The sequence below is a fragment of the Lissotriton helveticus genome, chromosome 8, assembly GCF_964261635.1.
Source record: "Lissotriton helveticus chromosome 8, aLisHel1.1, whole genome shotgun sequence".
Classification (NCBI taxonomy): Eukaryota; Metazoa; Chordata; class Amphibia; order Caudata; family Salamandridae; genus Lissotriton; species Lissotriton helveticus.
Genome location: NC_136069.1, coordinates 829968239 through 829983707, shown reverse-complemented (window position 1 = coordinate 829983707; position 15469 = coordinate 829968239). Strand labels below are relative to the sequence as shown.

Sequence of the window (15469 nt, the reverse complement as noted above, 5' to 3'; positions counted from 1 at the left end):
ATCTTATATATAATACTTTAAAACAGATACAGGGGGAAGCGAGAGCAGAAACTCGGAAGGCTCATTTAGCCACCAAGAAGATTCCGGGGGCAATCCGCAAAGTGAATACATTTTGCACAGATATGGTGGAGAGAGTGTCTGCAATAGAAGCTCGGACAGTTGCTATTGAGGAGACCACATGTGCATTACAAACACAAATTGAGGGTCATGATGCTCAACTGGTTGATGTACACTGGAAGCTAGAAGAATTTGAAAAATATCAGAGATGGAATAATCTCCGCTTTTTGGGTATATCCGAGAATGTCGAAGGAAATGATATCAGGACTTTTATTATTAATTTGCTCAAAGGTGCCTTTCTTGATCTCTCCAACTGGAACTGGGATACAGAGATACAACAGGTGCATAGATTCTCATTGATGCTTCAGAGAACTGGGCAAGCAGACCAGCTGGAGAGACCTAGAGCAATCCTAGTTTTTTGGGGAAACTTTCTACTACGGCAAGCTATCTTTGGAAAGACTCGGCCAGATGCTAGATGCTCATTTGACTGCCACACATTTTTGAGAGACCCGATTTTTGCCATGCTACAATGGAGAGGAGGTGGCGTCTACAGCAGTTGTTTTCTCCACTAGAAGGAGCTGGCTGACAAGTCTTTTTATTTATTCCCGCCAGGTTACAGGTGGTCTATAATGGCAGAACCCACCCATTTACATCAGAAATAAAGGCACAGGAATTTTTAGACGAGATCCTAGTCCGTCGAGAAAGCCTCAAAGGGAGTAGCACTGGCTAAACTTGGAAGGATGGTTTGGATGGGCCTCTTGACTCTCTGGGATTACTTATAGACTGGAGGATCTTTCAGAGATTTTTTTTTTCTTTTTGCCATCTATTTCTCTCTAATTTGTTTTTTTTTCTCCTGGGATTTTTCTTCTCTCACCAGAGTGTAGGGGGTGGGCACCGCACCTTAGTAGGAGCCATCTTTAGGTCCTGTGTGACTTACAGCTCCATTCGGGGTTTGCGATTGGGTGAAGGGAGGACTTGGGCTGTTGTGAGAGGTTTGGGCGTGGGAAAGGGGAAGGGGGACAAGAGAGGGGTGAGGGATGTACAAGCAGACAAGCACATGAATGTGAGAAAACAAATGGACACTTCTGGACATATGAGTTGGGTGATATGGCTAGGTCAGGCTTAGTCTTGTGCTTTGATTACTGTGTTTTTTTAATGAATAAACTCCGTATTGCTTCTGTTAATATATGTGGGCTTATTGGCAGCCGGAAAAGGCAAAGAGTGGCTTTTGACATGAAGATTTTAAAACCTGATATGTCTACAAGAAACACATATTGAGAACACTTGCAAGCATCTACTCGGAGGGTTGGGGTTTCAAATTGTTCGTTGTACAACCCAAAGAACCTGCACCAAGGGGGTTGCTATCTTCTCCAAAAGAGGGGTCTATGATTTCCCTCGGTCACGGTCAGAGGTCGGAAAGATTGTTGGAAACCAACTTGGTACCCTTGATACTAAAGAATAAACAGGACTTTGGGAGATGGAATGATGTGAGACTCTCAAACTTGATTAAAATTATATTTCTACCCAAAGTTCTGTATCTCTTTCGGGATATCCTGTTGGAGTTTGGTAATAACTGGTTTAGAATACTTAATGGGTTATTAAAGCGATTTCTTTGGACATATGCTAACACAAGGAGAGCATTAAGGTCTTTGACCCAGCTGAAAGAACACAGTGGGTTAGCAGTGCCCAATCTTAAACTACACTATTGGGCTGCTGCCTTGTAAGAATTCGCAGTTCTTTTATATAAGAAGGAGGCCACTTTTGTACAGGATATCCTGACCCCATCTACTTATAAGCTTTTGCTAGGGGAAAAAAACTTGGGATGCCTTCTTTGGCAAATTGAATTTGGGTACTACAAGAGAGTTCGGTTTAAGGTTTTAATTGCGGCATTTCGTATGTGGAGTAAAGTTTGTAAAAGATTTGGTTTGGCGAGACTTAATGACTATACTCCAATACAGAATAATCCTCTTTTACCTGAAATTTTTCAGGATTTGGACATTAGCAAATGGGTGAGGCATGGATTTTTTTACGCTTGGGGAATTAGATAAAGACAATTGATATTATCTGTCAAAATTTTTAACTTGACTTTAAGGATATTTTTTAAAATATCTACTAATTAGGGATTCTTTAAGGAAAAAAGGTGGGATGGCCATGAGATTTGAAAAGATAGATGGTATTGAGAAGATTATTGCTGATAATACCACAATAGTGGCTTTATATAGAGTTTTGAAGAACACAATGCCGGATAATTTGTCCAAACACTGAAAGGACTGGGAAGACCAGATTAATGCTTTACTTAGTGACCTTGGTAGGTCGGTAGAAAGTGCTCAGATGTTTTCAATCTCTGCTAACCTACTGACACAACATTTTAAAACTTGTTTTAACATGTATACAACTCTGGGGAAAATAGCTAAATGGGGAGGGACCACAGGGACAAGAAGCCCAAGATCTAAGGAATTTGGTGTAGACTTAGTTCACATGTTGGCCACCTGTCCAGCGCTTGATGGTCTCAAATCTGGGATTATTGAGTTTTTTGCAAACAAACTAGGGATAGATTTTACGCTGCCACCTCAGTTAATTCTATTAAGGGTTTATCACAAGGCAACTCCATCTAATATTCAACCCTTTTTGTTTGTTGCTATGGCCATTTATAGGTTATGCCTGACTACAGCCTGGCGTGATTCTTCCCCGCCGGTATTTCATCAATGGTTTATGCACCTATTATCAGTTTATCATTTGGAAAGGGCAATATACTCCGGAAAAAGTAAGAGGACTGGGGAACATTTTTCAAAAGTCTGCCTCCCCCCTCAGTAATTGGGAACTGATAAGTACCACTGGGAGTAGCGGGGAAATCCAGACTGTTCTAGCGGGGCAAGGAGTTGCAATCTGGATATGCACTTTTCTATTGTCAATATATTTATGTATGTATTTCTCTAAGCAGCTTTTTTTGATCCTTTCTTCCTTTTAAATACCTGATGTGGTTTATAGATGTATGTATTTGAAGAATTTTATGTACTGTCAACTGCTTTATGGATTCGGTGTATTTATGGAAATGATATGCTTGTGGGGTAAGGGGGTAATTATCATCATGTAAAACTCAAATAAGCAAATCAAACTATAAAAAAAAAAAAAAACATGTTCAATGAAAGATGTTTTTAACTTCTGAGCTCAAAGAGCACAAACACCAAATCTCCATCTCATCCCAATTGAAAGTTACACTTGTAAGAGGTTATAAGGCAGCTCCACTGATAACCTAAGGGAGATACAACCTTTCAATAGTGATCAACGAAATTGGCAGTATTGAACTATTAAGACATGCAAGACACACCAGCACATGTCCTACCTTTCACATACACTGCACCCTGTCTATGGGGGTACCTTGAGCCTACCTTAGGGATGCCTTACATATAGAAAAATGGAAGGTTAGGCCTGGCAAGTTGGTGCACTTGCCAGGTCGACATGGCAGTTTAAAACTGCACTCACACACACTGCAGTGGCAGGCCTGAGACATGTTTTCAGGGCTACCTATGTGGGTGGCACAACCAGTGCTCCAGGCCCACTGGTAGCATTTGATTTACAGGCTCTGGGCATGCACAGTACACTTTACTAGGGGCTCACCAGTAATTCAGATATGCCAATCACAATCATAATTTACACAGGAAGCACTTGTACTTTAGCACTGATCAGCAGCGGTAAAGCGCCCAGAGTTCCTAAACCAGCAAAAACAAAGTCCAGCATACAGTCAAAAAACAAGCAGTAGAGGCAAATAGACCAGGGAAACCACACCAAGGATGCCAGGTCTAACATCAGCAACAACAAAGCAGACTGAAGATGGGTTATGTGTTCATGAGACCTTTTTTTTGCGTTGCTGTACTTCTATCACCGCATCCATCTTTTGAAACAGAATCACTGGCTGCACTCTCCAGATCTGCTCTATTTAGCTTTAATCTTCCAGCTTGTCACAGGACTTCAGGTAACCAACATAAACAAGCAGATTCCTACTTTGCATTGGTGGGTAGAAGGACTCTCAAAAAAGGAAATCGGCAACAGTGCATTTCTTAGAAAAAGTAGTCAGTGCCGCTAGAAGAAACTATCACGAAACTTCCAACGGAGTGGTACCCTAGAACAGCGTTTTTTACCCATTGGACTTCTGTGGACCCCCAATGAATCATCACTGCAATCTGGGAACCCCACTGAGTCATTATTGGAAGCTGGGGACCCCCGACCTAAGCAATTTTTATGATTTGAACCTCAAACCCATACACAAAAATACAAAAACAAGTATATACGATACAAATGCTCACATAGCGAAATATTTCTAACACCGAAAAAGTTTTCTAATTTTCAATTTTTCTTCTTTATTGGTTTATGCATTATTGATTAAAATGGGTTAATTTTGCTATTATTTAATTTCGTAAAACTGTCATGGACCCTCTGAATAGGACTCGCTGACCCCCAGGGGTCTTTGAACCACAGTTTAAGAACCACTGCATCCGAAAATTCACAGCATGGGTTCTTGTGGGTTTAATTCCTAAAGTTTCATTGCAACCCTGTGGACATCTTTCACCTAGACCTATGTACTTGACCAGCAACTAGCCATGTCAGCATGATATGAGATAGCCTGACTAATGTTGGTCCTCCTCACTTCTGTATCTTCTTGAATTCCTCTGATTAATTGTAATCCAATGCCTTCTCCAAATTGACAAGACGGAAGTCCTCATCCTGGGCTCCTCGCCCTCCGCCTGGGACGACTCCTGGTGGCCCCCCCGCCCTGGGCACCGCACCCAAACCAACAGACCACGCACGCAACCTGGGCTTCATCCTGGACTTCTCCCTCTCCATGACCAGACAAGTCAACGCCGTCTCCTCGTCCTGCTTCAATATCCTGCGCATGCTACGTAAGATCTTCCGGTGGATCCCCACCGAGACCAGGAAGACGGTCACCCAGGCCCTCGTCACCAGCCGACTGGACTACGGCAACGCCCTCTACGCCGGAACCACCGCCAAGCTCCAGAAGAGACTCCAGCGAATCCAGAACGCCTCAGCGAGACTCGTCCTCGACATCCCCCGACACAGCCACATCTCCGGACACCTAAGAGACCTGCACTGGCTCCCGGTCAACAAGAGAATCTCCTTCCGGCTCCTCACCCACGCACACAAAGCCCTACACAACCAAGGCCCGAGATACCTCAACAGCTGCCTCAACTTCTACGCTCCCACACGCCAGCTCCGATCAACCAGCCACGCCCTCGCCGCCGTCTCCCGCATCCGAAGAGCCACAACAGGAGGAAGGTCCTTCTCCTACCTGGCCGCCAAGACCTGGAACTCCCTCCCGACCCACCTCCGCCTGACCCAAGACCACCTCACCTTCAAGAAGCAACTCAAGACCTGGCTGTTCGAGCAATAGCGGACCCCCCCTCCCAAAGCGCCTTGAGACCCGCCGGGTGAGTAGTGCGCTATACAAATGCTATGATTGATTGATTGATTGATTGATTGATGGTCATGGTACTTTTAGACTGCATCAAACCAAAGAGAATAAAGTCGCAGGCATTGGAGATGCTGGTTTCGTTGGTGAGGGGGGGTTCTGGTTGGGAGCAGAGAGACAATCCATACTGCACAAGCAGTCACTTGTAGGTCTGAAATCAGATTCCCTGATATCAGGCTATCCCACACCTAGACTGATCTAATTTATAGTAAAGGCTCCCTGTGAACTGCACTCTCCCCGCAGCTGAGCTGTAGGTGCCTGTGAGAAAATATATAAAAGAGTTTGCCAAGAAATACCTAATTTCAGCTCTTTACTCTTCATTGTTTATATTATGGTGACATTTTACGACATTTACTTTGAATTCAGAGTTAATATTAAACACTAAGATTGAATACCAGCAATGTTAATTAAATCAGTTTGTAGGCTGTTTCAGGTCTTATTATGTTGTCTTAATTTTGATATGTCTGTTCAAATTCCAAATATGCGGTTGCATTCTAATTAGGGCTTTAACACAAACAGACAGAGTAAATTATCTTAATCAGGTGCATATTAACGAGGTGCAAACAAAAAAGTCCTTGAAGGATTCAGTCTCCGAATAGTACAGCTCTGCATATTTTACTTTCCGTAGTGATTAACAGCAAGTTGCTACCAGAGGAAGGAAAGCTCTGCAAACAACACTTTACGAAATAGGTTTGTCAGAATGTTCCCAGCAGGATTACTCTTCTTGGCTCGCATTCTTCAGCCTGCTCCTGCCCCCCACATCCAGAAGAGCAAAGAAAATTCTCCCAGAACAGTCTGGTGGCAGAAACCATAGACCTCTCTGGCTTTCTTTCAGATAAAAAACATTTTATGACCACAATTTGAAAAACATTCACAATTATTACGATGAATCGGACAGCATATTTACAATTCAAGTTTGGAAGTCGATATTCCTGCTAACCAATGTTCACTTAGGTCAGACATGTGCAAAAAAACTCACAATGTACAGAAGAGTCACCATATGTCGAGATTATTAGGTACCCTATCCGATAAAGACTTCTAGCCGCAGGTTCCTTACCCTAGAATATTCCACAGCCATCATTCTAGTTCCAGAACATTTTCTAAACAGCTATCATGTGTGCTAGTTGGTGGGGTCATTTGGCTCCACGTGTCGTTGTCTGCGCTGGAAGTGATGTGCGTGGTGGCTATATAGACATTACCCCACCGCGCTCACTTAAGTTCCACGCCATCAACACGGATCCAGATTGAGCTCCCCTCAGCCATTTTTTTACTCGATTTTTGGGACTTTTCATCAACAATTCTACACCAGTGTGCCTTTTCTCATATTGTTTTGACTATGTCCCCTAAAATAAAATGGTGCTAAGCCTTCTGGTGCCTGTCACAGGCAGATGTCTGTGACAGACCCCTCTCTTGGTGTGCCTTGGATGCCTAGAGCCGTACCACAACTCCAAGGCCTGATCAGAGTGCAAGACTATGCATTAAAAGGCCATCCATGTGGGAGAAATGAGCTCCTGGCCACTCAACACACAACTTCGCTCTAGGTCATGAAGGAATTCCCAGGACTGCTCCAATGGCGTTGCAGGGGAGTGGGTGGTGGGGGGGGGGGAGTTGTGGTCCGGCATGCCGTCCTGGGTGGCATTCTTTTTGGGTGCAGCAGAGGTGAGCAAGTAGTGTCTTCCAGAGAACAAGTCACTCTGTCGGCCAGGCATCCCCCGCCTCTTACCTGCATTGGGCGGCAAACTTAGGGGCCTAGCTACGCCACTGGACCACTCTCTGAGTTGCTCATTCCTGTCATCATCGCAATGCAGGACAAATTTAGGTAATCCACACAAAAGGAGTCCTAGAAGTTGAGGAGCACTTCTATTTTTCTGTGCTGGTCCAAATCATCGGACGAGGTGCAGGAAAAGTGCCACAAATCTAGGCCTTCTCCCCGTCCCCTTGGTTGGGACGGATACCGACTGGATTTACACTGGCAAATTGGCCATATGGGATTTCAATACTCTACCAACAAGGGCCACCATGGAAACAATCACTCTGTCCAGCGAGTTGGTGGTATCCAATCTGCAGTGAATAGTGAACTTTGCTGCATGTCTACTATTTGCAAATGTGTGGGAGAACGGACAATCTTCAAGACAAAAGGCAGCACTTGTACAACCGAATCCCATACAGAATGGGAATATTGCCCCAATAAGCATGTGGTGTTCACTGACCACACTGCAATGCAGGTAGAATAAAAAATGATATCCCCAAATATATCCAGGCTCTTGGATTCCCTATCCGGCAGTGTGGTAAGGAGCACACAAGGGTTCATCTTGGATGTGGAAGCGTGGACCACCAGGCTCTCGGGGGTAGAGTGCTGGGTATGGAAGAATGGTTCCCCTGGAGCAGGGCAATGGTGGCGTAGATGGTCCTGTACACAGGAGTGGCTGTGCATTGCTAGGCCTAGCCCAGAGAAGGTCTACATTCTCCATGGAGCTTGACTTAATAATTAATTTGCTTCTTCCTTTTTTGGTTTCTAATTTGTTGTGCCTTTATAGAATGGGAGATCGCAGAGAATGCGCTAAAGGGACTACTCGTTTTCACTGTTAGGCAGAATAATGGCTTAGTTACATCACATGCAGTTTTTATTTGCTGCTAGACTTGTGATGGTATGTCTCTATAGAGTAGGAACTCTTATGCTTATTAATTAAAATAAATGTTCATTAATTAAAATAAACGTGGCTTCCAATAAATCTTTATTTTTTTATTTGATTTTATTAGTAGTGTATTCGCTAAACAGTTTGTGACCCCTTCTTTTTTTCTCTACTGCCATGCTGCTTGATGGACCAGATTAGACTAAGCATTGCTTTCAGCCTTATATAGGATTCTCTGTTCTGAGGCAACCACTTTTTAAAGACGTCACAAGTACTTTTGTGAACTTCAAATCGAAATTCGCCGGTGCTGTTTGATGGAAATAGACATTTTTGCATTTACTAGCTGTATTTGTATAGTACCATCTGCCACCTAGACCATAATGAGGTTAGAATTTGTTTTTATAGGTCAGTAGGTTTTGAGGTGAAGATCTGTCTCCAAGAGGATGCGAAGTCAAATTCCAGTTAATTATTGTTGTACTCCTATGTAAGTAGTGCAGACCTAGTTGGTAGCAGTAGAGCGCTGTACATCAATTGGCACAGATAAGCGGTCTTCCCAATATCACTAGATTTGCAGTCACATTCTGCAACCCAGCTTAGAACCTAGGTTCCTGAGTCGTCAGCTTAGACACCACACCACATCCCCCTTCTGTTCTTAGAACCACTGACTTGGTGTCCAATTGACATTACCGTAATGAAACTTGGAGGCACTGAATGAATCCAACTTCTTTTCTGGTCTTTGGATAATGATGATGTTATTGAAATGCCTGCAGTGGGGTAAAAAAAAAAGTACCAATTACCAGAAAAAAGCTGCCTGAGAAATGGGTTGGAAAGTGAAGGTTGTTTGAAAAACTTAGGAGGGCAAGACTGAGGGTCTGATTTAGGGTTTGGCAGACTGTACACAGTCTGTTACGGTGATGAAGGACATTTCCTCTGCCACCCTGACGGATTACACTTATGGTTGTATATGTACTGTGAAAGGAACTGCTGTCACAGTGGTTTCCTTCAAGGCACTAAAAGTTTGGTTCATGGCTGCCATCAGTTTTGACAACCATTCACTCAACTTCTACATTTTGTGTTTTTTTCAGAAACTAACTCTCAAAGTGGATGTTTGTTTCTGAAAAACAAAAAAACAAATGATTCAGGAAGTTTTCTCATAGGGTGTGGGGATTTTTTTTTAATTATTGTTCCTTGGCGGCGAACAGTAACAAGAACAAGCGCTCGCCATGATGTCGTCATTTTCTCTTTTTCGTCCGTCCCACTTGAACTGACTCAACCTGACTTCCTGCTGGCGTAAAAGGTTTGTTATCTTCTTTTTGGGGCCATTTGTTTCGCCCCATAAAGAAGATAACAAACATTTTACGCCAGCAGTCAGTCAGGGCAGCCCGTCCAAGTGGGACGGCTCTAAAAGAGAAAAGTGTACGTCGGAGGACGCTCTCTTCCAATGGCTGGCCACCGTTCACCCTAAACGGTGACGCCAGCCAATGGAAAAGAGGGGCGGGGCTTAAAGCCCGCTAGTGAATATCCCCTGATATCACTAAATCTCACCAGCGAGACTGCGCATGTGCGCAGTCTTACACTAGGCTTCGACCTAAAAAAGGACATACGCCATCCCCCCTAAATAAGACGGGGCCTATAAATGCCCTTCCTCCGATGCCCTTTACTCTTTCAGGTCGTCCTGAGCTTTGGTATTCCCGCACATGCCTTAATCCTGACGCACATGCCTTAATCCTGATGAGGCTACTTACTCCCATGTTTACTCTATTCGTATTACAAGCTCAGACATAGTAATGGTCTGCGAGACTATTTGTCTTTATATTTTCTTCTCCCCACTCTCTCAAGCTAGGGTGCAGAGTGCATTGTTTGTTGATGTAAATCAGTAGGTGTCTGATGTGTTGCCAGTTTTGTGATGACATGTACTGTAAATTGTCAGCATAATTAGACTCGTCACCCTGACACCTGAAAATTAGGGTTGAGTACATGAGATTTAGTGTGTTTTTATTTCTGAGCATTTTGAGAATAGGTGTGTTGTGCTATCCACAGAATGGAATTAGGAAATATTTTCTTCTGTCAGGGTTTGGGTCTGTTCTCCAAAAGGCAGGGTCCTACATGCACATGTGGTGCTGCCACATGCCTGCGAACATTATCACAAAAGAGGTACGAAAGTCATGGAAGATGATATGCATGTTTTTTTAAGTCAAGATTATCGATATTGAAGAAGTATGACTGACCATCCTTTTGCAGGTTTGGTTTGAAGAAAGGATAAAAGAATAATACCTGAGGCAAAGCTGGATTGAATGAATGTGCATGTCAAAAATATCCTTGTGTGTTGTGATTGTGAGCCTGTGAAATCAGCCTCTAGTTGCAATTGTAAGTGGTCCGTTGTGGTGAGCACTTGTTATAGGTTTGGTCGTCTTGGTGAGAGGACTCTCTGTTAATGGTTTGCTGTTTTCTTTCACCCTCCCTCGAAGGGTGGGTGCTGTAACTGCTTATTCTGTCTAGATTCTATGAAACAGAATTTACTTATTTTTCCAAGTGTGGCCTGTCTCATCCAAAGGGTTGATGTGATTAAGATTACTCCTCACCTCCCTTAACAAAGCCACCTAAAAGACAGGACTGGTTGGGGATTTGGCGTTGTTGGATTGGTAAATGCTCCCTATCTTTCTGAGGAAAGGTGTAGGTTTCTCACTTTACCTCACCCAAACTGTCTGAGGCTAGGATTCCCTCAAGTAGTTAGCAGATTTCCCTGAACCTGCCAGGGTATTGTGTCTGGGTTATTTACTGTACCTGGTTAGGCAGGGAACTAGGGACTTGACAGAATCGAAGACTGTTAGAAATGGGGGTCTCTAGTTGGCAATGGTTTGCACCTTTATCCAAGTAGGGGCCCGACCTTCTAGTCAGGATAAGAGGGATACACTACTTAAATAACCCCTACACACCCCCTGGGTAGCTTGGCACGAGCAGGCAGGCGTATCTCAGAGGCAGTGTGTAAAGCATTTGCACATAACCAACAGTAATACAGTGAAAACATTACAAAAGGACACCGCACCAGTTTAGAAAAATATCCAAAATTTATATTTATCAAAAACAAGACCAAAACGATAAGAATCCAACATACTGTACCTAAAAATGTATACGTTGCAAGATATCCTTAAAATTGCAGAAATATCCTCAAAAACACAGTTCTCCAGAGTCAGTAGCTCCGTCCGGGGCTACCGCGATGCTGAAAACAGAGACTAACATTTCCAGCCGACCGTGTGGGTACGGGCCAGCTGAAGCGTGGACACAATCGTGAAAAGTACCTTTCTCGTTGCGGCTGGCACGTTGGTGCGAGCTGGTCAGGGCAACCGTCAGGGTTGCGTTGCAAAATGGAAGCGGTGCACGGTGCAGTGTTCTCACGATGAGGTGAGGTCAGCGGCTCTGTGACGATCATCCAGACGGCATTGGTGAAACCAAGGCTTATGCTCGAGGCTGTGCTCGATGAAGTGCTGGCAGGATGCGGTGCAAGAGACAGAGCTGGTTGGCGGGAAAGGGCGTTGGTCGGCCCAGTCTGCTATGCGGGACATGGCGGTCCATCATGAAGCTTACGGACAGTGTCCCCAGACATGATGCGGTCACAGGTGTCGAAGTCGACAGGCAGCAACTGCATCAGTGAGACCAGGGTGGAGAATTGAAGCGATGCATTGCAGTGTGCAATGGCCTGAAGGTCACGGTGCAAGCAGTGGCTCGGCGGCGGTCGTCGGTGAGACCAGGGTGGTAGTGCGAGATGCGGCGGTGCCTTCAGGACACATAGTCAGCGACGGAGTCAGTGACTGAGTCGGTTGCTTCTCCCTTCTCTGTGCCAACTGAAACAGCGGTTCCAGAAGCGGTACCCAGAGGTTGGTGAAGTCTTTGTAGTCCCTGAGACTTCAGAACAGGAGGCAAGCTTTACTTCAAGCCCTTGGAGATACTCAGCACAAGTAAAGGAAGTCCAGTCCTGTCACTGACCAAGGCAGAAGCAGTAAATGCAGGCCAACTCAACAAAGCAACACCACAGAAAAGGGGCATTACTCCTCCTGGCAGCTCTTCTTCTTGGCAGGTTCCTGGATTCCAGCGAGTTCTAAAGTTCTGGGCTCTTGGCCTCAATATTTATACTCAAAATTCCTTTGTTCTGTCAGGCAGAGAGTGTCTGTGCTTAGTCCAAACCAGTTGTGTCCTCTCTGGCCCTGTTTCCTGGCAGGAGTTGGAGACAGCATTGTCCAAGGCAGACAGGACCTATTCAGGTGCAAGGGAATTCTCATCCCACCACTTTATATGCAGACCAGGCCTATTCAGGTGCTAGTAAAAACTTCTCCCACCACTCTGAATGCAGCCCAGGTCTATTCAGCCCGCCCTTACTCATTCAGTAAAGGCAGTACACACATCAACCCCCCCCCAGCCCCCCCAGTGGCTGTCTGAGAGAGTGCACATCTCCAGCCCCTGTCACTCCTAAACCAAGCAGTCAATCCACAAACCAGCCGAGGCACACAGGATGGCTAAGCAAGAAAATACCCACTTTCTAAAAGTGTTATTTTCAAACACATAATATAAAAATTATCTTTCCTAAAAGATGCATTTCATATTCTGCGCTCAGGCATACTAAACTCCGTCTATATATGTTGTCCCAATGGGAAGTTATATTTATACCATATTATAAATAAACTCCCATCCTATCCTATGGGACAGATAGCTTTTCAGTAGTGAAAAACAAAATACACTGTATTTCACTATCATTAATGTCATACACTTCAGTACATGTCCTACCTTTCACATACACTTCACCCTGCCCATGGGGCTATCTTGGACGAACCTTAAAGGTATCTTACATGTAAGAAAAGGGAAGGTTAGGGCCTGGTACGTGGCTGCACTTGCAAATTCGACATGGCAGTACCAAACTTTGCACAAACAAGTCTGGTAAGTCTGAGTTACATTTACAGGCTGCTCTTGTGGTTTGGACAATCAGTGCTGCATGCCCACCAGCAGCATTTTATTTACAGGCCCTGGGCACACACTGTGCTCTGTACTAGCTAGGGACTGAACAGTAAATCAAATATGCCAACCATGAACTCACCAACCCTTAAACACAATTTACATGGAGAGCACGGAATAGCAGTGGTAAAGTGCCCAGAGTTCTGATACCAACAAAAACAGGAGGCCAAAAAGTCTGGGAATAAACCCACTGTAAAAGTCAAGTCCACAAGGGGTCAACGTTTGTTTTTCATCCGCATGGCTGGAGCCATTTAAGTACTTCTTTCATAAATGCCTTGTTTATGGTTCACTAGTTCTAGAGTGTCTCTGTCAATCAATCAATCAATCAATCAATGACACTTATAGAGCGCGCTACATACCCATAGGGTCTCAAGGCGCTGGGGGAGGGGGGGTGCCACTACTGCTCGAACAGCCAGGTCTTCAGCTTCTTCCTGAAGGAGAGGTGGTCTTGGGTCAGGCGGAGGTCGGTCGGGAGGGAGTTCCAGGTCTTGGCGGCCAGGTAAGAGAAGGACCTTCCTCCTGTCGTCGATCTTCGGATGCGGGGGACGGCGGCGAGGGCGTGGTTGGCTGATCGGAGGTGGCGTTTGGGAGCGTAGAAGTTGATCCGGCTGTTGAGGTAGCTCGGGCCTTGGTCGTGTAGGGCGCGTGGGTGAGGAGGCGGAAGGTGATTCTTTTGTTGACGGGGAGCCAGTGAAGGTCTCTCAGATGTCCGGAGATGTGGCTGGTTCGTGGGATGTCGAGGATGAGTCTGGCTGAGGCGTTCTGGATTCGCTGGAGTCTCTTCTGGAGTTTGGCGGTGGTGCCGGCGTAGAGGGCGTTGCCGTAGTCCAGTCGGCTGGTGACGAGGGCCTGGGTGACGGTCTTCCTGGTCTCGGTGGGGATCCACCAGAAGATCTTCCGTCTGTAACAATAGTGAGGGATTTTGCAGGCTTGCTTTAATCCCCTAAATTAAGTGGGAGTGTGTTAGGATGGAAATGTCTCCTGCGTGGTACGAGATTGTCTGACTGCACGTGCAACTCGTATTCTAACTTTTTATTTGGCTCTGGAGAAATACTAATTTAGCGTGTGTGCAGGGGGCTAGGTCTAACCTTGGTAATGCAAGGTCCAGAACGTCTCCTGTGGTTAAATAAACTGAGTTTTGCAACTGATCATTAGGATAACTTGAAATAATCTGCTCATATGCCTAATTAATACCTATTTCTACTGTATTCAGATCGTAGCCAATATTACTGCCTTATAATTTCAATTACATATCAGCTGTGTAGAATTTTGTTTTGTTTCAAGATTAAAGTACTTTTTTTTTAACTAAAGGATATGCTCTTGGTTGGACAATATATTCTTGTCTGCTGGTTGACGTTTGAGTTCTGAGCAGTTATCTCACGCACTACCTTTCTGAAACGACTTTGACTGTGTGCCCTTGAACCCTGAGACTCAAATGTGGAACATGTTGTACTTGGCCCAGTTGGCAGTGCCATAGTAGGACGGGCCCAAGGGCTCTGGTGGCTATCAACCTCAACTACTGCGGTTGGAGCCCAGAAATCCCTGCCTGCGGCCCTTGAAAGGGTTTGGCAGAGCATTGTATTTATTGTTCTCATACAACGTTTGACCTGCCTAGCATAGTAGGAGTGCATCCTGGAAACACCCAAAAATCTCTCTTCTCAAAAGGCAGGACATTGACCCCTCTTCTTTGTAATGATAGGGTCAACTATTTAAAATATGAAACCTAGCATGGGGTAGGCATCTGGTTGTGAGGTAACAAAGCATAGACCATAAAAAATATAACCAAGTATATGGGAATACAAGTAAGCAACATTAGGAGTTGACAAAGAAAGTTGTGGGGGCATTAGACCAAAGTGCCCCACATTTTTCGGTGTACGGTCAACTTAGGACACCATGATTAAAGGCGCATCTGTAGAGGGGGATGTGTTCATTTTCAGTACTTAATACAATGAGGGTGCATGTGAGTCCTCAAATTTGACTGTCACACACAGCTCATCATGGTATACATTTGTAATTTTTATTTTCCCTGATAATAGCATAAGAAAGGCTGTAACACTTTTTTCTTCTGATAGGCTTTGCTGCTTCACCCCAGGACCGTTTCTTGGTAATGGCAGCAGAAATGGACCAGTCTTCCGGAACGGGATCACAAGAGCTGTCGCAGTTTTGGAAAGAGGTTCCCAGAAATCTGGTGATGGAACATAGGTACGTTTTTTCAACCCACGTCTAGTGCATGTTCACAAAATGTGTTTGACCTGCTCATAATTTGCTTAAAACCAATATTGTTTAAAAT

At 44.7% G+C, this 15469-nt stretch overlaps 1 protein-coding gene across 1 annotated transcript in view; it reads left to right on the top strand.

Moving 5' to 3' along the window:
• MOSPD2 (motile sperm domain containing 2) overlaps window positions 1–15469 on the top strand; it is a 474812-nt gene that overhangs the window by 358825 nt on the left and 100518 nt on the right. Inside the window, exon 13 of the mRNA XM_078657641.1 lies at window positions 15252–15381. Coding sequence (XP_078513767.1) covers window positions 15252–15381 — 130 coding nt within the window. The remainder of the gene's footprint in view (window positions 1–15251; window positions 15382–15469) is intronic.